The 22,670-nt window shown below is 45.6% G+C and overlaps 1 protein-coding gene across 2 annotated transcripts in view; it reads right to left on the reverse strand.

The window, feature by feature from the left end:
* Positions 1 to 20,881, reverse strand: part of PRRT1 (proline rich transmembrane protein 1) — a 31,540-nt gene extending 10,659 nt beyond the window's left edge. Inside the window, exons 1-4 of one of the 2 annotated variants that reach the window (XM_020777692.3) lie at positions 19,920 to 20,881; positions 3,055 to 3,467; positions 1,537 to 1,611; positions 182 to 358 (exon numbers count right to left, since the gene is read on the reverse strand). In XM_020777692.3, the coding sequence (XP_020633351.3) occupies positions 182 to 358; positions 1,537 to 1,611; positions 3,055 to 3,467; positions 19,920 to 19,938 (684 nt within the window). In that variant the 5' untranslated portion in view covers positions 19,939 to 20,881. The remainder of the gene's footprint in view (positions 1 to 181; positions 359 to 1,536; positions 1,612 to 3,054; positions 3,468 to 19,919) is intronic. The other variant, XM_020777693.3, reaches the window with a different exon arrangement.
* Positions 20,882 to 22,670: the final 1,789 nt, after the last annotated feature.

The following is a 22,670-nucleotide window of genomic DNA, read 5'->3' on the forward strand; positions in this document are numbered from 1 at the left end:
GTTTGTACTTCTAGCATTTCTATTCCTTTTGCCCCGGAGAGGATAGTGTGGAATCACTAGGCACAGCTGCATCCAGGCATGCGTATTATATCCTACCCAATCTGGGATAACACACAAGGGCAACGCTCCTCGGATGAAGATCCACCCATGGACACCCTTCCACTCTTCCCCTCCTGCTCACCTGCACAGCCTTTATTATCGCAATGATGCCTGTGGGCCAGAAGCAGCAGATGGTGGTGAGGACCGCAATGGGAAGGTAGTCATGTGGCGGGCGCCGTGGCTCCAGGATAGCAATGCCTGGGGTCATCTGTGTCGAGGACATCGCTGGTGGTGGTGGAGGGTTGCCCGGAGGGTATGGCTGGTAACACAAGTCCACAAAAACACGTGAGTTAGAAGAGAGAAAACACCTCTGTTTTCTATCCCTCTAGACCAGTGGTTCTCAACCGTGGGTCCTCAAATGTTCTTGGACTACAACTCCCAGAAATCTTGGCTACCCCAGCCAGTGATGAAGGCTTCTGGGAATCTTAGTGCAAGAACATCTGGGTACCACTGCTCTAGACATTCCAAAGACAAGCTAAGTGTTCGAAACATTCAGCAGAAGATGGTACAAGACATGCCGCCTCCCTTTGGGCTTCAAGTGAGGGATCTCATCTTGACTGCTTCCTCAAACTAGAGGATGGGAAAGAAATGCAGCCAGCCCTTCAAGGCTGTTTTTTGCAGCTCCAGGCCCCTTCCCAATTCCTTAGCACAACAACAACAACAACAACAACAATAATTGGAGTGTTGCCATGCTTGGAAGGCTCCAGGGGACATGATTCTCTTTCTAGAAGGCAAACCGTAGTGTTTTAAATGCCTGTGCACCATCTAATATCAATGCACAGATAACTATTTTTCAAAATTGGAAGTGGGCATCCTTCATGGAATAAATGTTTTGGCAGTCCATCTGGCCACTGGAGTACCCCAAAGGCAGACATTTGGTCCCTGGATCCATCAAGGATTTTCCACCCCTGCTCAAAATCAAGGGGAGTGTCACAGCTCAGGAGCAGAGTCAATGTTTTGCATCCAAAAGGTCACAACGTCCTTTCCGGGCATCTCCAGGGAACCAGGAAGGACTGGGAAAGCTTATCAGAAACCCCTGGAAGCAACTGCCAGAAAGGCACAGACAGTTCAGGGCTAGACAAAGTAACTTTCTATCTCAGTAAAAACCATCTTGCTGTGCTACCAGCTAGCACACCAGGAGGAGAAGGTTCCGATACGATCTTCCCTGCAGTTTGCTATAGGCCAAAATCCTCTTGCGTAGCTACAGAAAGGACGTAACTTTTATATGCAAACAGCTCCAAGTTAAGAAATCTCCATAGACTTATCCAACATGCACTAAGTGATACAACTCAGAGTAAAACTGATAATCCCCATGCTGATTTCTTCACTTATTTGCCTTCAAAAGTTACACTATTTGTGCTACGCTGGTATAAGTATGTAAGAGGATTTGGTCCACTGTTTGCTATATGTGGCCTGAAAATGCACAAGGGCAGCCACCTTGTCGAAGCTAACAGGTCTGGATCCATCTGTACTTGGATGGGAGACTGCTTGGGGTGTGCTGTCTTGAGATTCCTGATGGAATAAAGATGTGATATACAAGTACCAAATTAACAAGGAAGCATAACATAATTGACCGTGAGTGAAAAAGGTAAAAATAAGTGCAAGGAAAAGTTACTTTTTTAATGATAACTTCCAGAATCCACTTGCCATCCACTAACTTCAGCTTTCCATAGCTGCTCCAGGGCCAGAATATCACTGGACTGAGTGAGGTAGCTGGGAGGAGATTTTTCAGTGCCAAGGAAGGAGAGAATTTTTTTAATTGCTCAATCTCTTGCTGTATTTTTAAAACTACTTCACCACAAAGTCTTACTCTAATGTCACATTGTGGTATGGAGGTGAACTGGGCCTTTCAAAGTCTGTGCCATGAAGCACAAGCTGACTAATGGATTCTGGGATCTGTAGTTCAAAAAAGGTAACTTTTCTGAGCTAAAAGAAAAAGAAATTGTTTCCTACTTGCCATGTCAAATGGTAGTAAGAACAGCAAGTAAAAAATGTGGATTGCTGTCACTAAGAATAGAAAATAGGCCTCTGGTGCTCAGGTTGATGAACAAATGGCACTAGAGTTAAGTGATCAGCTTATTTCGAAATAAAATAACATAAATTTTATTTTATCACCAGTGAAATGTCAATTAGCATGAAATGCAACTAGGCTACCTGCATTTATATTCTGACTATTCAGAAGTGCCTGCCAAACCCCCCACGATTTCCTCACCACCTTTCTGACAATGGGATTCCTTGCCTGGAAGGACTGCAATGGAGAACAAGATATTTTAAAGGGAAACTTGTGTGCCATTATTGATACTGTCAGGAAAAAAATCCGCACTGTCACAGGGTAGTGAATGCCCTATACAGAAACAGAAGTCCAAAGAATTGCCTGCAAAGAGAAAGGAATCTGTCTACATCACTAAGGACACATAAGCCTAGTTCACATGTAGCAACCAACCATGGCTAACCATAGTTTCCCACTAGGTGAAAGCTTACATGCTCCCCCTCCCTTCCTCTTTTAACCTAAGAAGTGATCAGAAGCATCCAGTTCTGTTTTCAAACAAACCATAGTTCCGTGTGATGTCCATACTCTGGGAACTACGGTTTCTTTAACCTATGATTAGTGAAAACAGGTGAGGACGACATTTTGTTTTCTGATCCTGACTTGCTCTCAAACAGTAGTTTAAGCAAACAAGAATTTCCAAAATTCAGAGGTCCAGTGGTTGGTTGGTTAGTTTTTAAAGTGGAACCAAATACTTCTGATCTTTTCCTCTAACAAAACAGGGAAGGGGGTGTGGCCATAGGGCTCAAGATTTACAATGGCTGAGGAATCACATGGCAGGAAGCCATCATTGCTCATTACCTCTAAAATCTGAGTATACTTGCTATGCCACTCAGAAAACCTTCACAAACCCACAGGAGGCATTATGGATGCTCACTGGAAGAAGCCTTCCCACTGTAAACACTCACCGCCCCAACGGGGTAGACCGGTACGTATGCTGTGCAGGGCTGCAACTGGACAGGGTATCCTGGGTGCATATAGCCTCCGAGAGGTAGAGTCCCGACCGGCGGATGAGTCTGCACTACATAGCCCTGGGGCCCCCCATTGAACTGGGTTTCCTGCATGTAGGGATCCGGGGGAAGTCGGGGAAGGGTAGCTGAGTGGTGGCGGGGCGGCCGGGGCAAGGTGGCCGATGTAGGCGGAGGGCGAGGAAGGGTAGCCGCTCCGCCAAGTCGGGGCAAGGTGGCGGTCCCCGAATGCACAGTTGTGGGGGGGAGGTCGCTGTATCCAGGGATGGGGGCATCCTGTGGGGGTGGAGGGGGTGGCTGCAAAGGGGTGTTGTAGGGCGGAGGAGAGGTGTGTGGAGTGGCATCAGGGAGTCCTAAGAGAGAAGAAAAAGACAGAATAATAATAATACTTATTTATATTGCGCTTTCCAATAGTCAAAAACAGTTAAAATACAACCAGAACGTAATGACAGTGATAAAAACATACAATAAACAATTATCATTCCATAAGACGATAACAACTATCAAAATAACTATAATCACAACATAATAATCGGAGTAACATAATTCTATCCCAATCATTGCCTATTTCCATGGTCAACTCCTATGGTTCTGGGTTAAACCAATAGGTTTTTAGGTCTCGTTTGAATTTCTCCAACTCTAGTTCCACGCGAAGGTACTGCGGAAGGGAATTCCGTAATTTTGGGACCTGATGAGAAAATGCTCTAAGTCTGGAATTAGCCACCTTGGTCTGAGGGACTAGTAAGAGACCAGAATCCGCAGGTCGAGTCCTCCTACGAGGAATAGGCCACCCCACAATATCCGCTAAACAGCTCGGGGAAGAGAAGCGTAATGCTTTAAATGTCAGAACAAGTACCTTACAATATGTTCTTGATCTGATGGGTAACCTGTGTAATGCCCTGCAGTGCTGGGAAATGTGAGAGTAGCGCGGCAGGTTTAGAACTACTCTGCACCAAGATGAGAGGACAAAATGCAGAAGAAGAGAGACCAGCTAACAGACGTGAAACCACCGGGGCAAAGAACATTTGAAGCAAACAAATTTGAAGTGAGTTAACTAAAGAAGCATCAATATACACAGCACCACTGATCTGAAAAATTAGATTTTAGCTAGTAACAGTTCCAAATAAACTCACTTCAACAACCAGAACAACATACCATCTCTGTGAAACCTCCATTTAAATGTTCTTTTCTTTTCTAGCTCTAAGAAACAGTTGAATTTAAATTAACAAATTGAATAAAACTAATTTTTTTAAAAAAACTGATCCATATAATGTGTCCCATAATGCAAGTGAAAACAACAGATGAAAACAACACGCAAGTTTGCACCAGGCGGCAGCAGATCAATGCCTGCTGTCCTCTCTGTTTCATCTCATGGACACCAAAAGAAAAATCTTAACTCTCACAGCTTGGACTTTTGATGCCTGCCCGGCACGACTTCAAAGCCATGATTAAGAGAGATGCACCTTCCCCATACAACTTCTTTATTGTCCAATAATCAATACAGGAAAGAAACAAAGGTACTGTCGTGTTGTCACACGGAACAACGTAGCGCTCCCTCATTTAACCAGCTCAACAAGGTTCAAATCCTGCCATGGTTGCTCAGAACAGTGTTTCCCTAACCCTGGACTAACCCAGTTCTTCTTGGACTGCAATTCCCAGAAGCCCTTCACCAACAGCTGTGCTGCCTGGGGCTTCTGGGAGTTGCAGTTCAAGAACACCTGGGTTACCCAAGGTTGAGAACCATTGGTTCAGAACCAGCACAAATGCCACTGTAGTAGCGATACTCAAAAATGGTTGTTCTTATAAGACTGGAATCTGGAATCCTATTTTACTTCTGTTGTGTGGCCCTATTTGAAGTCAAAGGCTGGAAGGAACGATATAGATACATAATCAGTCACCCAAGCCCAGAAATGTCACTCCCAATTCACACAAACGACAGACAGCATACAAGGTTAAAAACAAAACGCCAACTACAAGGCCAAAGTTTCCACCTCCTATATCAGTGGTTCTTAACCTTGGGTTACTCAGGTGTTTTTCAACTGCAACTCCCAGAAACCCCAGCCAGCACAGCTGGTGGTGAAGGCTTCTGGGAGTTGCAGTCCAAAAACACCTGAGTAACCCAAGGTTAAGAACCACTGTCCTATATCCTTAGACCCCCATTTATCCCTCCTCTTGGTCCAGGCCCGCCTGGGTTCATACACTTCTGTGAGGAACAACCCACAAGGAAGACCAAGCACATATCGGAAACAAGCCACAATCCTGAGCAGGGCTTGGGCCGTGATCCTCGTTTGGACTGTCTCTGCCAGAATCCCCCAGTCAGCATGAGGCCATTGTTAGCTGGGGGGGATTCTAGGAACTACTCCTCAAGCGCACCTTTTCAATTCTCTCATCCTGAGACAAAAATATCTGCACACAAATGTGTTGTTTCTAAAACCAGAGGTGTTGGGTTGGAATCCTGCCCAGAAGCCAGTCTCTCTGTGCTTCATATTTCACGTCCGGCTTGGCTGGAGTCATCGACGGTGAGATGAACACACTCCGGCATGGAAAGAAGATTCCACATCTAAATCTTAGGGTATGATGAACAGAAGAACTGGACACACTTAGCTTGAGAAAAGAAGACTAATGGGAGATAGGCTAGCACTTTTCAGATACGTACAGAGGAAGGGCAGGATCTGTTCTCTATCATCCCAGAGTGCAGGACACAGAATCATGGGCTCAAGTTACAGGAAGCCAGATTTAGGCTGAATATCAGTAAAAAAAATCTTAGCTGGAAGACCAGCATGACAATATTTATTTATTTATTTATTTATTTATTTATTTATTTATTTATTCATTCATTCATTCATTCATTCATTCATTCATTCAATCAATTTTTTACCCCGCCCCTCTAGACAACGTCTACTCGGGGCGGCTTACAAAAATTAAAACACATTTAAACAATGTAGAAAATAACTAGCATAATGCAATTATTGTAATCCAGTGGTTCTTTTGTTACTCGGATGTTTTTGAACTGCAACTCCCAGAAACCCCAGCCAGCACAGTTGGTGATGAAGGCTTCTGGGAGTTGCAGTCCAAAACTCCTGAGTAACCCAAGGTTAAGAACCAGTGTTATAATCAATACTATCCAAGATGGCAACATTAAGAACCAGAAAAAAAAGGGGGAAAAAAAGAACTTAGGTAACTGGGGGAAGGCCTGTCTGTATAACCATGTTTTTAGTTGGTTTTTGAACACACCCAGTGAGGGTGCCAGCCGAATTTCAGTGGGAAGTGTGTTCCACAGCCGAGAGGCAACCGCCGAGAAGGCCCAGTTTCTTGTTTTCTCCTTCCGGGCCTCCCTCGGCGTCAGTCCCCTCAGCCGTCCCTGCTGGCTATGTCGGGTTACTCAGGTAGATCTGGGTGGGAGGAGGCGATCTGCCAAATATTGAGGTCCCAATAGAACCAGCTGCCTTGGGAGGTGGTGAGTGCTCCAACGCTGGAGGTGTTCAAGAGAAAAACGGACAACTATCTATCAAATTGAATCTTATTTGGATTTCTGCACTGAGCTGGGGGGGGGGTTGGACTCGATGGCCTTATAGGCCCCTCCAAGTCCTTTATTCTATCATGCTCTGGACAGACGCAGCCCACGGGCAGCCACGTGAAGCGAGGGAGAGAATCTATGTGCCTTTTCCACATTTCTCCTACTAGCACTGACCTAGAACTAAGAATACCAAGTTTCAACTTTCCTCAGCATCCTTTTGAAGACTGTGCCAAAAATGGAGATTTAAGCACATGCTCACAGAAACACCTTCTGACAGCTTCTGCACCAGAGAAAAATAAGAACGATCTGCGGTAAAATGTCTCAACAGTAAGATTTTGATGCTGATGATGCCAGCATCATTCCGCTCTCTTTCCTGCGGCTGAGCCTTCCTCCTTACGCCATCAGCATTCCAAGCACATAGATAGACTATCTCAGTCCTCACTGAAATATTTCTGTTCTTTCCTGAAACCCCCAATGATATAGTTTGGTTTGGTGTTTTGTTTTGTTTTGAAGGCCTCCAAAGTGTATTTCCACAAGCCTCCCTGGCAGGCCTTCAAGTAGAAGGCTGTCCTTTACAAAATAGACCCGATGACCACCCTAATGGCTCAGGGGCCTGTCCATGAAGGACTCATTGGTATTGTAGTGACCCAGGAGCCAAAAAACCCTTATGACTTCAACATGTATTTTGGTGATGTCAAGTCCCTCTGATAAAGCCAATTCTATTATTACACTCCGAAAAGGGTCACTGTAAGTCAGAACTGACTTGCTGGCACATGATTATCATTAGCAGTATTATACAAACTCAAAGCCTCGTTTCCCAATCAAAAGAAGAGAATCTTATTCTGCCTATAGTTCCAGATTTTCAGGCAGTTCGAACACAAGCCTTGGCTCCAGAGATGCTCAGGGACCCTCGAGAGCACACGCTCGCTTCCTTCTGGATTGGATCTGATCTCGACCATCCACAAACTTTGGCTTGATCCCTAATGCATGTGCTTTGTTAACAATCAATGGCTGTCACTGCTATGCACTGACCATCCCCTTACCATGCGTCCCAAGAAGGCCATTGTCCAAGCTTCACAAACAAATGCTTTGTTTGGGCTGTTCTGTGTCATAGTCAGGCACCACAAAAGCCAGCTGTGGAGAAGCACTGGCCTTGTCTTGTGTTAAAAACACGGTCAAGAGTGCTGTGCCGCCGCCCCTCCTCTGGTTCCAAAACCAGAGACAGGGACTATGGCAAGGGACTAGGATTCAGGAGATGCGAGTTTGAATCCCCATCTGGCCATGGATGTCACAAGGTGACCATGGTCTAGCCGTACTCATTTCAACTTGATTTATCTTGCAGGACGGTTGTGAGAGTGACATGAAAAGGAAAGCGATGCTGCCTGGAGATCACTGGCAGAGTATAATTTCAACTAATGAATGAAACAAGCCATTTAAGCTATCCACAGCTGTGTGAAGTCAGAACGCGTGACCCCAACATTTAGCATATGTCTTCTTCTCTCCATTTTCAAAGGTCTTCCATGCGGGGTTTACTCATCCTTACTGCAGTTCAACTATCAACGGTATTCTCAAGGGCCTCATATTTTTCACATCTACAGTCCCATCTGACCTCATGTGTGCCTTTGATCTCTCCCCCCACCCACCCGTAATCACCCATTTCCATCAAGACCCATTGATTACTAAAATGTACGAACAGGCACTACCTGTCCTTACGCACTTCAGAAATGTGAGCAGCTTGGCAGGGTGCAAGCGTGTAGGTGGAAAGGTCTGAAATGAGTGGTTTGTTGCCAAGAGAAAATCCATTTTGTGGCTCTTTTCAGAGACAGCCTGCATTAACTTCATCTCTATATGATCTGATCATTCTATATTGTTAAATTTTAGGATGAATGCTGTGTTCTGCTGCCTCCATTCATTTAATCCCTGTCTTTCTTTTGCCCCCGCCCCCGGAATCCGTACATTAGGCTGTTATGTGTCAAGCTCACCCTATTTCCTGACTAACAAAGCAGTGCATCTGTACCTTAGAGCAGTGGTCCCCAACCTTTTAGGAGCCCTGGACCTGATGGGGGGGCAGGCTCCAAGCGCGGGTGGGTGCGTCACGCTCGCGGGTGGGTACATCATGCTCATGGGTGGGCGTGTAGCATGTGCAGATAGGCATGTTGCATGTGCATGAATGTGACACCCCCTGCCAGCACGACATGCCCACTGCGTGTGCAGGTGGGGGGGCCAAAATCTGTCTCTGTGGCCCAGTCCTGGGAAGCCCACAGACTGGCACGGGCCGCGGACCAGGGGTTGGGAACCCCTGCCTTAGAGAGTACCTTCAGTAGCACAGTTTTCTTTAATGACGGAAGGTCAGTCTGCTTTGGCTTAATACAGTGGTGCCTCGCTTGACAACAATAATCCATTCCAGCAAAATTGCTGTAGAGCGAAATCGTCGTCAAGCGAAAGTAAAAAACCCATTGAAATGCGTTAAAAACTGGTTAATGCGTTCCAATGGGCGAAATACCTCACCATCCAGCGAAGATCCTCTATAGGGCGGCCATTTTCTGCTCCCTGTCTAGCGAAGAATCCGTCCTGAACACAGAGGGGAGCCATTTTGAAAACCCGACTATCAGCTGTTTTTGATCGTCATTAAGCGAAAAATCGGTTCCCAAAGCAGGGAACTGATCGACGTTAAGTGAAAAAAGCCCATAGACACATCGTTTTGCGATCAAAATAGCTATCGCAAAAAACTAACCGTACAGCGGATTCGTCGTCTAACGGGTTGTCGTGAAGCGGGGTGCCACTGTATAGCAAACAGGAGACCTGAATTGTGCTTTCTGTGTGCACTTATGTGTGCTTTGATGACGGTGGTAATTTGCGCTCCAGCATGACGATTGAGTTTCCAGGGTCTGGAATTTATAAGGCTTGTTCTCTGCTATTTTATGAGGGCTCTGGCACAACTTTGTAGGGATACTGGACGCTAATCTATTTTTCAAGCTATATGTAATACTGTGAAGAGTTTGACTCAAGGCTTTAAGATTTGAACAATGCGTCCTTCTAATAAAGGAAAATCACAATTGAGTTTGAGGGATCATTTAAAACCATGACTTAAAGCACGTAAGTTGTCATAATAGCTGTAGTGCTTCACAGAATAATCAAATGAAGTCAGTGTGACACCGCTAATGACAGTCCTCTTGTTTTAGGTAATGGCCAAAATCCAAGTGCGTTTTTATGCTGCCATCATCCAATCAGCGTAAATTTTGGCAACAGATTGATGCTAGTTAAGAAATCAAACTGGAGCATGACAATTGATACAAACCCACACTGCAGATACTTTCTTGTGGGATTTATGCTAATTGTGTTAACACTGGTGGGAGTAAGTAACAGGATTCGGGCCATTATGTGTATGATTACTGTTGCTTTTAAATCAAGCTAGTAATCTTGATTCCAAAAGATCTCCTGTATAATTAGTGTAGGGAAATCGCCCCAGAGGGAGACCACAGCTGAGATTCAAGGAGATCTGCAAGCGGGATCTGAAGGCTTTAGGAATGGACCTCAACAGATGGAGGAAACCTTGACATCTGAGCGTTCAGACTGGAGGCAGGCGGTGCAGCATGGCCTCTCCCAATTTGAAAAGACCCTTGTCCAGCAGGCCGAGGTCAAGAGGCAGTCCCAAAACCAGCAAAATCAGGGTGCTGAACAGGGGACAGACTATACAGTATATGTCTTCAGTGTGGAAGGGATTGTCACTCTCGAATGGGCCTTCTCAGCCACACTAGATGCTGTTCCAAGTCTTTACTCAGAGCACGTTACCATAGTCTCTCGAGACTGAAGGATGCCTAATCAATCAATCAATCTTGATTAGAACAGAACCCTTGAAGCTGTTGGGAGTTTTTACAAGCTCACATGCTCCTGCCTGGAGATGGTGTGGCTTGGAAAGATCGTTCCGTGCTGGGATGACTGACCATCTGTCCAGCACTAGCCAATTGTTCCTCCCTGCTTCTGAATTCAAAGACAGCCCTGCCTCTCTAGAATCTGCTCCTGAAAGCAGTCAGTTTATCAATTTGCTATTGATCTGTAAGTAAATGAAACATTTTAAATTCTTTCTGCTATTAATGTCTCAGAGTGAGCGACTGGGACTGAAAGTGCCAGATAATGAGAAAAGGAGTGGACTAATCTCGTGAACTTTAAGCTATTCTGCTCTGTGAATGTCCACATGTCTGTTGCACAGCTAGAGAAATTTAACCGAAGTTCAAAACTTTGCAATGGGATCAACAGAACTGATGTTTAGTGTTGTCCTACCAAGTTCTCATTAATTAAGTAGAGTATTCTTGTTCATAAAATTGACATTTTTCTAATTGGGACTAAGAACTAGCTAGACTTAGGCCCATATTTGTACCACTAAATTCTAAATCTATATATTCCAAAATAAGCCCTGATTGGTGTGAGACTTATTCCCAGGTAAATATACATTAGATTACAAGGTTAGTTTATATATTTTGAGCTACAAGTGAGATGTTTTTGTTGTGCAGAAACTAGTAACTCTTTCAAAGTTTGTACATCACAGTTGGCCTACAATGTAATGACTAAGTAGTCAAAATTCTTCCAGTGAAATTAATTAATTAATACATGCTTTGTATCAGACACGGAAAGAGTTAAATTTTTTGGACTACAACTCTGAGAATTTGCCAGTGGCCATGCTAAGGAGTTGTAGTATATATAAAAAGAATGTTTCCAAATTCTGTTCTGTATCTGCAAAAGCTGCATACAAGTATGAAGGCTGGGGCCGAATTCTTTTTGAAATCTCGACATTTAAAATGTAGGGTGCACACACAGATAGCTTTTTAAAAGACAGCCACACTTTCTCAGTTCCCAGCATTGACTTAACTGCAAGTCTCTATGCAAATAGGCATAGACCATTTATGAAATTCCCCTTCAGAGTCAATGCTGATGGTCTCTAGTGTACGTGTGGCTTCGAAGTAACTACTGTAATTACTTTTGAGGAAACAATGTCCCTGGTAAGTACAGAGTTAAATTTAGGACTAGTGAATAAAATCTACATCACTTAAATGTAACTAATAACACTTTCAAAGGATATAGGCAAAAAGAAAGTGAGACAGGAAAAATTTAGATTAGGCATCCTTCAGTCTTGAGACACTATGGTAATGTGCTCTGACTTGGAATGGTTTCTAGTGTGGCTGAGAAGGCCAATTCGAGAGTGACAATCCCTTCCACACTGAAGACAAATACAATCTGTCCCCTGTCCAGCTCCCTGGTTTTGCTGGTTTCGGGACTGCCTCTTGGCCTCAGCCTGCTGGACAAGGGTCTCTTCAAATTGGGAGAGGCCATGATGCACCGCCTGCCTCCAGGCTGAACGCTCAGATGTCAAGGTTTCCCCCATCTGTTGAGGTCCATTCCTAAGGCCTTCAGATCCCGCTTGCAGATGTCCTTGTATCGCAGCTGTGGTCTCCCTCTGGGGTGATTTCCCTGCACTAATTCTCCATATAGGAGATCTTTTGAAATCCGACCATCAGCCATTCTCACGGCATGCCCGAAAAATACTGTAGCCCTTAAAGGAGGTCAGAGGAGGGCAACAAGGATGATCAGAAGACTGGTGACCAAGCCTTCTGAGGAAAGACTGACTGAAAGAAAATTAGCATTGCAGAAAGAAGACTAAGGGTTAGGGCACTTTTCAAAGATAGTCATACAGGGGAGGGGCAGGATCTGTTCTCCCTCATTCCAGAGTGCAGGACCACAGAATAAATGGTTCAAGATACAGGAAGCCAGATGTTGGCTGAATATCAGCAGTACAGCAACGGAACCAGTGACCTCAGAAGGTGGTGGGCTATCCAACATTGGAAGCATTCAAGGGAAATTGAGACAACCATCTGTCAGATCTGCTTTTATTTGTATGCCAGCAGGTGGTTGGAGCTGGTGGCCTTATACGAGGCCCCTTTCAACTCCGTTATTACTGTATATGATTAACAGATTTATTTCAGTTTGAGCTTTCACCCACCTCTCCTTGGGGCAATTGAAGGCACTTTTACAGGTATGTGGGGAAGAATTATTGAGGTTTAATGTCATGTTCTTATCATTTTTTGTTGGAGTCCTAAGTAGCAACAGAAGTATTTTTTTGGTTATGTCATTTGTACTTTTATTAGTATTTCCCAAGTGTGATAACAGAATTGGCCAATAGAAGGTACCACAGAGTAATTTCCCTGTGTTTTTCGGTCCTGTTTACAGAATGGAACACAGTGAATTACTTGTTCTGAGATGTTTTAAAGAAGGAAGAGAAGGTTGCCACAAAATGTAGAATATTACTTTTTAAGATTACTGTTCCCCACTCTGGGAAGCAAATTTCCAAGCTCTCAATTACTACATTTCCAGTGTTTAGAAATGAAAGCCATTGCACATGTAGCCAAGTGGCACTCCACAAACACCTTTGTTACTTTGGAAAGGGAGAATTACAAACAATTGTTATTTATAATTAGTTACTTCCAAACTGTAGAGCAGCCTGACAGTTAATCCAGCTTCAGTCCAACTGACGATGGGCCAACATCCTCCTACCATACCAGCAAGCTAGCTTAGGGGGTGCAACCCATCCACAAACAGACCTACAGTATCTCATCCAATTCTCTCATGTCCCACCAAGTCCAACATACAGTGTTCCACTTAAGATGGCTGCCTCCACTCTGCTTAACTCAGGCGCGAGGATGGGCTGGTAAAGGTAAAGGTTCCCCTTGACAATTTTTGTCCAGTCATGTTCAACTCTAGGGGGCGGTGCTCATCCCCGTTTCCAAGCCATAGAGCCAGCGTTTGTCCGAAGACAATCTTCCGTGGTCACATGGCCAGTGCGACTTAGACACGGAACGCTGTTACCTTCCCACCGAGGTGGTCCCTATTTATCTACTGGCATTTGCATGCTTTCGAACCGCTAGGTTGGCGGGAGCTGGGACAAGCGACGGGCGCTCACTCCATCGCGTGGATTTGATCTTACGACTGCTTGGTCTTCTGACCCTGCAGCACAGGCTTCTGCGGTTTAGCCCACAGCGCCACCACGTCCCACTATGGAGGATGGGCTGACCCTGCCTGATTTCCACAACTGAACACTATCCCTTGCCACTAGCAGTTTCCAATACCTTGCGTCAGAAGCACAATGCTGGATACTCCCAGAGACTGGGGAAGTTCCTTTTTTCCTCCCAACGACAACTCCTGGAATCACCCATCCAGCATGCCTGTGGCTGATTGTGGGAGATACTTTTCAAGCACTAGTCATTTCTTCCATGCTACCCACCATCGTACACTGAGATACTTCATTTCTAAAATGAAGGTTCTTTTGAAGGCTTCCAGACTTTTTAGTTTTAGTCCACTGTAACTGTGTGGAGGCCACTTCTGAAGGCCAAAGGACAGCCAAGGCCAAAGTGAAGCAACAATATCCGCTCCCCTGCCTAGACATCAAGATATATAAGATTGTATTCTGTCCATTATCTGCACATGCACAGAGTTCCAACTGCACGCATTGCTGGGAATGCAGTCTAAAAAATCATACTGGTTGTACCCAATAGCACCGCATCCGACCATTGCAACAGCTTCTGCACTTAGAGTCTTGTTAATTTAAAATGTAGAACAGGACATCCTATCTAAGATCCAGGTCAAATTATTTTAGCCTCTGAAACAGAACATCCCTCAAGCATTTCTCCCCCTGTGTTGTAAGTAAGCATAACCACAATAGTAAGGGGGGGGGGAGGAATCATAATCGGGTTTCCTTTCAGAACCCCTAACATCATCTTCCAGAATCTGGTACTCTACCTAACAGTAAGGGTGGCCCTTAAAATGATGCAAGTCTGATTGGTCTCAAAGTGGGCATGATGGGTCAAGCCCAGGACATTCTGACACATGAGAGAGGAAACCCAAATGCCACGTCATCATCCTACTCCTCAGCATAGTCCAAAGATAATAATATATTCAGTTTGCTGCCCTTTAACAGTGGCCCAAAACTGGCCACCTAAAACAGCTGCTTCACTCAGCTTAATGACAGGTCTGGCTCTGAAGCATCTCCAGCCGTTCATTAGACTGCGCAGATCTTTGTCCAGCTTGTCTTTTTCTGCTTCTGTGCAGCTGATGCAGACAATTTCCTTTTTAGGTGGAAGACTGCCCGTGAAGTATGTCCCAGTTAGAAGGATATTGTCACACGTAATCCCATGCTGATCAATAACTCATTTCTCCTGTTCTCCCAAGTCTGCCACTCTTCTGTCCATCCAATATTCTTTGTGACTGTCCCATCAATATGGGAGGAAAGATGCACATTATGCACAGATGAATATACATATAGCACTGCTGTACTTATATGCAGAGACAATATGAAGACTATGCAGATGTCTACCTTAAAAACACATATTTATTAATTCTCGTTCTCACTTTCCCTGTCTGTCTGTCTGTCTATCTATCGATCTGTCTGTCTCTCTCTCACACAGACACACACAGACACACACACGTCTAGATGTCTTTTAAGCAAGTATTCCCTGAAGAGAAAAATCAATAAAAGCAGCCGATACATTGTTGGTAATTGAGGCAGAATTTAGTATACCCAGTTTTAAAACCTCCACCATATATATAAGAAAGCCACATACTGTGTTTTCCCAAAAGACAGGATCTTCTATTAATTTTTCCTCCAAAAAAGCGCATTAGAGCTTATTTTCAGAAGATGTTTTATTATTTTCATGTACAGCAATCTATATTGATTCAAATACAGTCCTGTCATCTTCTTCTGGTTGCGGCACAAGGGTGGAGGGCAGGGTTTCACATAAATAACTGGGGCTTATTTTGGGGGGTAGGGCTTCTATTACGAGCATCCTGAAAAATCATGCTACGGCTTATTTTCAGGTTAGGTCTATTTTCAGGGAAATAGGGTATTAGAGAAGCGAGTGACCCCTACACCCTCTCCAACGAAATGGAGGCATATTTTTGTTTGAATGACAAAGTTTTGCAGGTGCCACCCATGCACGACTTTTGATGTGCCTCTTTGATCCATTCGGTATTAGTGGCGTCCAGACTGGTTGCCTCACCCCGAAAATCCAATAGCAAACTGTTCATAAGTAGATGAGCGCTGCTATCGAAAAACCTGATATGTATTGCCTGAATTTATTGCTGTTGTTATGTGCTGACCCTGTGAATGATTGTTCTTCAAAATGTCTTATTCTCAATAGCCCTGCCCTTGCAAACTCAAGCCTGTGGCTTCCTTTAGGGAGCCAATCCTTCTCATATGTGGTCTTCCTCACTTCCTGCTGCCTTCAGCCTTTACTAGCATTATTCTCTTTCCAAGAGAATCCAGTCTTCTCATGATGTGTCCAAAGTACAATATGCATTTATTACAGGGAAATAAGAAACACAACCCTTTTTGCGGAAGACGGTATCCCTTCCACTACAAAACTAACAACATGTCCCAGCTTGGCACCCGGCTGAAGGTGCCAATTTTTAGAGAGATGGCTTTTAAAAGTTATTTATCTTCTGTTCTGTATGCAGATCTCCGTCATGGAATCCAAAAGTGCTTATCCTAGCAATGGCTACTGATGCTCCTTGTTCTAAGTTGTTGTTTTTTTTGTTGTGCATTTTGCTCGAAGTTAATAAAAATCAAATAACAGCGAGAAAAATAACAATAATCATAGAAAGACACAAAGAGGTGTTCCGATCTATCTCTAGGTAACACAAACCACCCCAAAACCAATGTATCCTTTTTCCCCCTCTTTAAAGTAGGCCAGCTCTCCAGAGGGTGTACAAAATTTTGTTACTGTTTTTTTTTAGGTCACCTTGGTGGTGTCTGCCTGCCTTCTATTTATAGAGGGAGAAGGAAGAAGCGCCTGGGGAAGCGGAAAAAGGGAGGGAGGGAGGGAGGCAAGCAAGGAGGGCGGGTGGGCGGGTGGATAAAAGGTCCGTATAATATGGACCTTTGGCTGTGGAGGTGGACAGAGAGCCCAGTGAGGTCCAAAACCCAGCCTAGGTCTGCAAATCGTTCCCTCTGAGCCTCCGTCAGGGGCCTGTCAAACTCCGAACATCCCTCACGCAGTGATTGTGAAAAAGAATGGGAGATGGTTTTAAAGTGTGTGTGTGTGTGTGTGTGTGTGTGTGTGTGTGTGTGTGTGTGTGTGTGTGTGAGAGAGAGAGAGAGAGAGAGAGAGAGAGAGAGAGAGAGAGAGAGAGAAAGAAATGAGGCATGAGAGCTGAAGGCCTGCTGAATGCACAGCCAGCAACTCTGAGGTCTTAACGTACCTCACACTTGGTTCAGGACCCAAAACCCTTAATCAGCACATAAACCCTCCATCCCTTGTTAATATCTCATCCTGTCAACCCATAATGAGCCATAATAGCCCACGAGGCATAATCCGGGGGGGGGGGAGTTCTGCTCTTGGAAATGCTGAGCTCTTTGGAAACTTCAGCTCTTTTAAAACCTTCCCAATTTCCTTCTCGTAGTTTGAATTAATGCCCCTCAGTATCTAAGGCGCGCTTTTCCTAGATACTTGCAGGTGCTTCACAACCCTTACCGCAGCCACTCAATCATTTTAATTGCCAATTAACGTCTTTTCAAAGGTGTGGGATTCCACCACATAAAAGCCCCGCAGAAGTCCCCTTTTCAGTGGTTAACACCCAGCATGGAGGGGCACCCTCTCACCCAGGGTTCATAGACTCCCCAGCTTGACCTGTCAGAAAAAAATATCTTGTTCTCAATTAGCGTGATGCTTCATCAAGAGTCTTTGGGGAGGGAAGCTCTCCCATCACGAGGCAGCTGATCTGAAGAGGCACCTATGCTCAGATCTTCAGGCTGTTTTTTTTTTAATGAAACTTAATGTTCTGCCTCGAGAACAAGGAGCCGTGGGCTGTCCGGATCCTTTGGGAGCTACAGCACCTAAAAACCCCTTTAGGTATTGGGCACATGGGCTGCATCTGTTGGGAATCCTAAGCAGAATAAACGGGCAGGCCAACCATTTCTCAGCCCGTCCTGCCTCCTTGCTCACTTCTTTCTCACACACACACAGAATCGAGGCACAGGGAAGGGAAGGGTGGCGAATCAAGGCGAAAAGGACTCCTCAGAAGCCCATTCCGGCCCTTCTATGTCCTTTGCGGTCCGATAAATGCTGTAATCTTTCAGGAGTCACAGGACTCTTTCCTTTCTGCCGCATTTTCAGGGCTCTTAATAGACCGCTCCACAGGTCACACGGGATCTGGGATTCCCTCGGCACCGACTGCTCAGGAACTTGGCCCATCTCAGCAACCAGATTGGCAACTGGGGCTGCTCACAGGAATCCCAGAACCCTTTCCGGCTGCCATTCCGCTTCCAGGCACAATTCAAAGGACTAATCCTAGCCTACACAGCCCTAAGCTGCTTGGGTCCAAGCGATTTCAAGGACCATGTCTCCCATTATGAACCTGCCTGGCTGATAAGAGACCTTTATTTCAGTCCCACCATCTTCACACAGGAGAAGGCCTTCTCTGTTGCTACTTCTAGACTTCGGAGTTCCCTCCCACGGCAGGCCGGGCCAAGATCCTTTCTCTTCCAGCAAAAGCCTTCCCTTCATGACTGACTGGGTTGCTGGAGTGTGGGGAGTGGGTGGGGGTTTCCTAAATGGATTATTGGGCCTTCCTGCTTCGAATGTGTTTGGATGTTGCCTCTGTGAACCACCTTCTACTTTTACATGCGTTTGATGCTTTTTAGTCTTTGTATACTTATTGTTTTTAGCTTTAAATGTTCTCTTTGAATGACGTTAAGCTGCCTCAGGTCCTTCTTAAGGAGAACGGCAGAGTAGAAATGAATGAATGAATAAATAAATGCAATCCTGCTGAAAGAGACCACCCTGACACAATGCCCCACACATCTGCCTCACACCCCAAACTGCTCAGTCAAGTCCTCCCAGTGCTGAGGTGTGCTATCTCTCCACAGCACCGATTTGGGCTCATCTTCCTCTATGCCGTCTCTAGCAGCATAAATATGAAGCGCTCTGCCGGTCAGGTGACATCAGATCAGCAACATCGTTCCCTCTTTTCCTAGGCCTGCCCGATTCCATGTACAATTTCACACTTTGCATGACACACTGACACACCAGGGGTGACCTCACAGAATGATGCGCCTGCTTTTTTACCCACCGCACCGTACCTCTACAACACAAGAGTCTGACACTTCACACAGGGAAGGTTGCATCACTCGCCCATGTGCACCAGCGACTTGCACGGAAACGTTTCCTAAAGTGACAGCAGGCCCTTGCCCCCCCCATGTAGCAGAGGGATGACCCCCCCCTTGCTGGGCAAGTTTGCTACAGACCCATTTATGTATGCAAATGCAATCATGCACAAAAAGAAGGGCTGACCCTGCTGGCAGAGAGGGTGAGGCAACTGCCCCAGGCGTCAGATTTTGGGTGCGAGAAAAGGACAGCCAAATGGTTAATTTATGGATGAATTGCAGACAGGAAGGTTGAGATGAAAAGTCTAGGATTTTCTAGAGCAGGTGCCAAAAATAACTTGGCGGGTTGCCTTGGGCCCTGTGCACCTTGTGGGGCAGGAGGGGGTTGTCCTTGCTGTCTTGTCTCAGGCAGCAAGATGTTTTGGGTCAGCGCTGACTGCTCTGATCACAAAACCAGGCCCTTGGCCACTGCTTCTCATCCCCCTGACTGGACGCTTCCTGTGAGGCTTTCCACATCAAATCTGCATTTTTCCACATCATTTCAAAAACACAATGCCAAGAATCTAATACAATACCCCCCACTCCTTTATGAGATTTTAGGATTGAACAGAAACAGGCTTGCACGCGAGATCCACGCGCCTCTTCCCCCCCTGCACAAGCTCCCCCTTTTGCAATCAATGCACATTCACCCCAGTGCATTTGCACTCCCGACCTCAACATGAAACTGCAACCAGGGGGCAACATCACACACAAACACACACACATGCACGCACGCATGCACACACATTCTGTGCACCCTCTTTGCACCGCCTCGCCTTGACAAGCTCTCAGCATGCACACTGCCACCAACAACAACAACGGCCATGCACACGTCTGAGTGCACACACGTCTGCCTGGGATGCCCCAAAGAATGTGGCCCTTGCAGATCATAAAATAAAAACAAGGCGCCATTCCAGAACACACACCGATCAGAGCGCTTCTTCCCTCCCCCCCTCCCGCCGCCAGCACACGAGCCATGGCTGGCAAAAACAACAACCAGCCCCCCCACCTCGTGCCCACCTAAAGAGCCACACCGCGCACAGATACATACGAGCACAGAGTGCGCATTCACACAACCATCACCCCGAAACGCGCCGTCACCTGTTTTCTCCGAAGACATCGCTGCTGCTACTGCTAGTGTGTCGTCCGCCAAGTGCCTATGTTGGGGGTGAAGCGACCCAGCGTGGTGCTGATTATGATGATGATGATGGGGGGTGGGAGATCTCTGCGTCACACACACACCCGACTCCACCAGCCTCCCTCCCTGCCTCTACGGTCTGCCTCTGGTTCCCTCTTTCTCTCTTCCTCCCACCCACCCTGGACCCGATCTCGCCACGCGGGGTCTCGCTCAGCCTTCCTGCCCCGAGACGCTTCCCGACGACCAGGCGAGAGGAAGGCAGGGACAGACGCACCGACGGGGAGGTGGAAGTGGGGCGGGGAGCCGTGGGGAGGGGGAGGAATGGAGACGCAAGCCCAGCACACCCGATCTAGCCCTCAACCTCCCCTCCCCACGCGATGCCTTTCACTCGCAAACCACCATTCCCGATTTCGGGATCCCGTGCATTAAATTTCGCGTGCACGGTTCTCCTAGCTGGCCGGTTAGCTCCGTGGGTTTCGGGATCTGGCTGCGCAGTCCGAGGTTGCGAGTTCGATTCCTGACTGGACCTCCTGGGAGACGAGCCAGTGTGGGTGTCCTTGGCTGCACAGTCCCGGGGCGCCCCTAGAAAAAAGGGAAGAGTAACCCGCTTATGAGCACTGTACCCTTTTTCTGGGTTTTCTGCTGCCACCGTCAGTCAGAACTGACTTGCTGGCACCTGAAGAAAGATTCACGGGAATTCACACCACCGTCTTTTCCTCTGGGCAAAGAGACCCAAGCGTCCCCAGGAAACGGGGTGTGTGTGTGTGTCCATAAGCAACGTGAGGGTAGTAGGTAAAACAAAGGGGATCCACCGCCTCCCCCTATGACAAATATATTTTACAACCCTTTAGGTGCTTTACTCTTGAGGGAAAATGTAATGTGTGAATTGTTGTTGTTGTTTAGTCGTTAAGTCGTGTCTTCATGACCCCATAGACCAGAGCAGGCCAGGCCCTCCTGTCTAATAGGGACATTATAGAACCAACTATGATGCCCAGCATTGTGGAAGCTGCCAAGAGCACCACTGGCTGTTTTCCCAGTTTAGGTTTGTCCACACTGCCTGCGCATCAAGGGAAGCAGGAGAAGGCGGCGTATGTCTGTTGTATGTTTAAGGCAAGGATGGGGACCTTCAAGCAGATCCTAAAAGCCTCAAACCAGCATAGCTAAAGTTAAGGAATCAAGAGAGTTGTTATAACCCAGACATCTGAAGGATCAAAGGCTCCACAATCCTGATTTACAGCATGTACAGTATGTCCTGACACCAGAGTGGTCGCATAGACCAGATGGGTGGGATGCAAATCAAATCAAATCAAATCAAATGAATAAATAAATGAATGAATGAATGAATGAATGAATGAATAAATAAATAAATAAATAAATAAATAAATCAATCAATCAATCAATCAATCAATCAATCAATCAATCAATCAATCAATCAATCAATCAATCAATCAATCCATATGCTGGATGATGTTTTACCAGGGCAGCTTTTTATAAAAAGGGGACAGAATGGTGTACAAGCTTTCAGGGTTAGTAACCCCTTTCTCTATAGCCAGTGTGGTGTAGTGAAAAGAGCCATGGATTAGCACTCAGGGGATCTGGGTTCAAATCCCCACTCAGCCATGGAAACTCACTGGGGGGAGTGGAACTGGTAAAACTATCACTTGCCAATTTGTTCTAGGCGAACATTTGTGTTTATGTTGGAGGAGGGGATCCACACAGTTAATTCAGGAATTGCATTAAATTGGATTGATATTTTATTTTATGGTTTAAAGATTCCACATGTGGAGGTGATTCTTCTATGTGTTGAATTTTTATCTGAATTTGAATTCAAAGGCACACCTGAACTTCGCAGTTCTACACGCAACCACCTGCCAGAAGTGTCTAGCCATTGTGGCAAACAATGAGCCAAAGCTAAACCTCTCCCGTGAATTCTCCAGATACAAACTTGAGATTTGAGAAACCATGTAATTTTGGTGACAGCTCATATCAGTTGACAAATTCATTCACTTTTTTGATATTACTCTCTCTCTACACACAAAAACATACACAGAGTACTCAACAGTATCACTATTAAAAAAAGTCACACAGCAACCATAAGTTCTTTTCAAGTGAATCCATGCTCTGAAAAGCACAATTTAATTTAAAAGCAATATGTCTACTCTCACATCTCTTGATTTAAAAATTAAATTGCAAGGGTGTGGTTGTAGGACGAGCTTCATGGCACAGTGGTTAAATTGCAGTACTGCAGCCAAAACTCTGCACATGATCTGGGTTCAATCCCAGGTTGATGGCTCCAGAATGACTCAGCTGTCCATCCTTCTGAGGTTGGTAAATTGAGTACTCAGCTTGCTGGTGAGAGGAGGGGAAATGTGTAGCCTGCATAATTAAATTGTAAAACCCAGAAAGATCTCCATGTGTGCTGATTGGCATGGACATTGCGAACACCAGATAATGTCTGTGGAGATTTCCAACTTAAAGGCAAATTTGCATCTAAAAGTTAACCTTATTTGCATAACTGTGCAACAGGATTTCAGCTCATGTACAGTATACCAATTTATTTTGAATCACGAGTTCTGTGCAGGCGTAATGGATTTTCCCAATTCTTTGTGGGAAAGTTTAAATGTGAAGGCAAGAGGAGAAGGGGACAACAGAGGACGAGATGGATGGACAGTGTCATCGAAGCGACCAGGATGAATTTGACCCAACTCCGGGAC

The sequence above is a fragment of the Pogona vitticeps genome, chromosome 2, assembly GCF_051106095.1.
Source record: "Pogona vitticeps strain Pit_001003342236 chromosome 2, PviZW2.1, whole genome shotgun sequence".
In the NCBI taxonomy this organism is placed as follows: domain Eukaryota; kingdom Metazoa; phylum Chordata; class Lepidosauria; order Squamata; family Agamidae; genus Pogona; species Pogona vitticeps.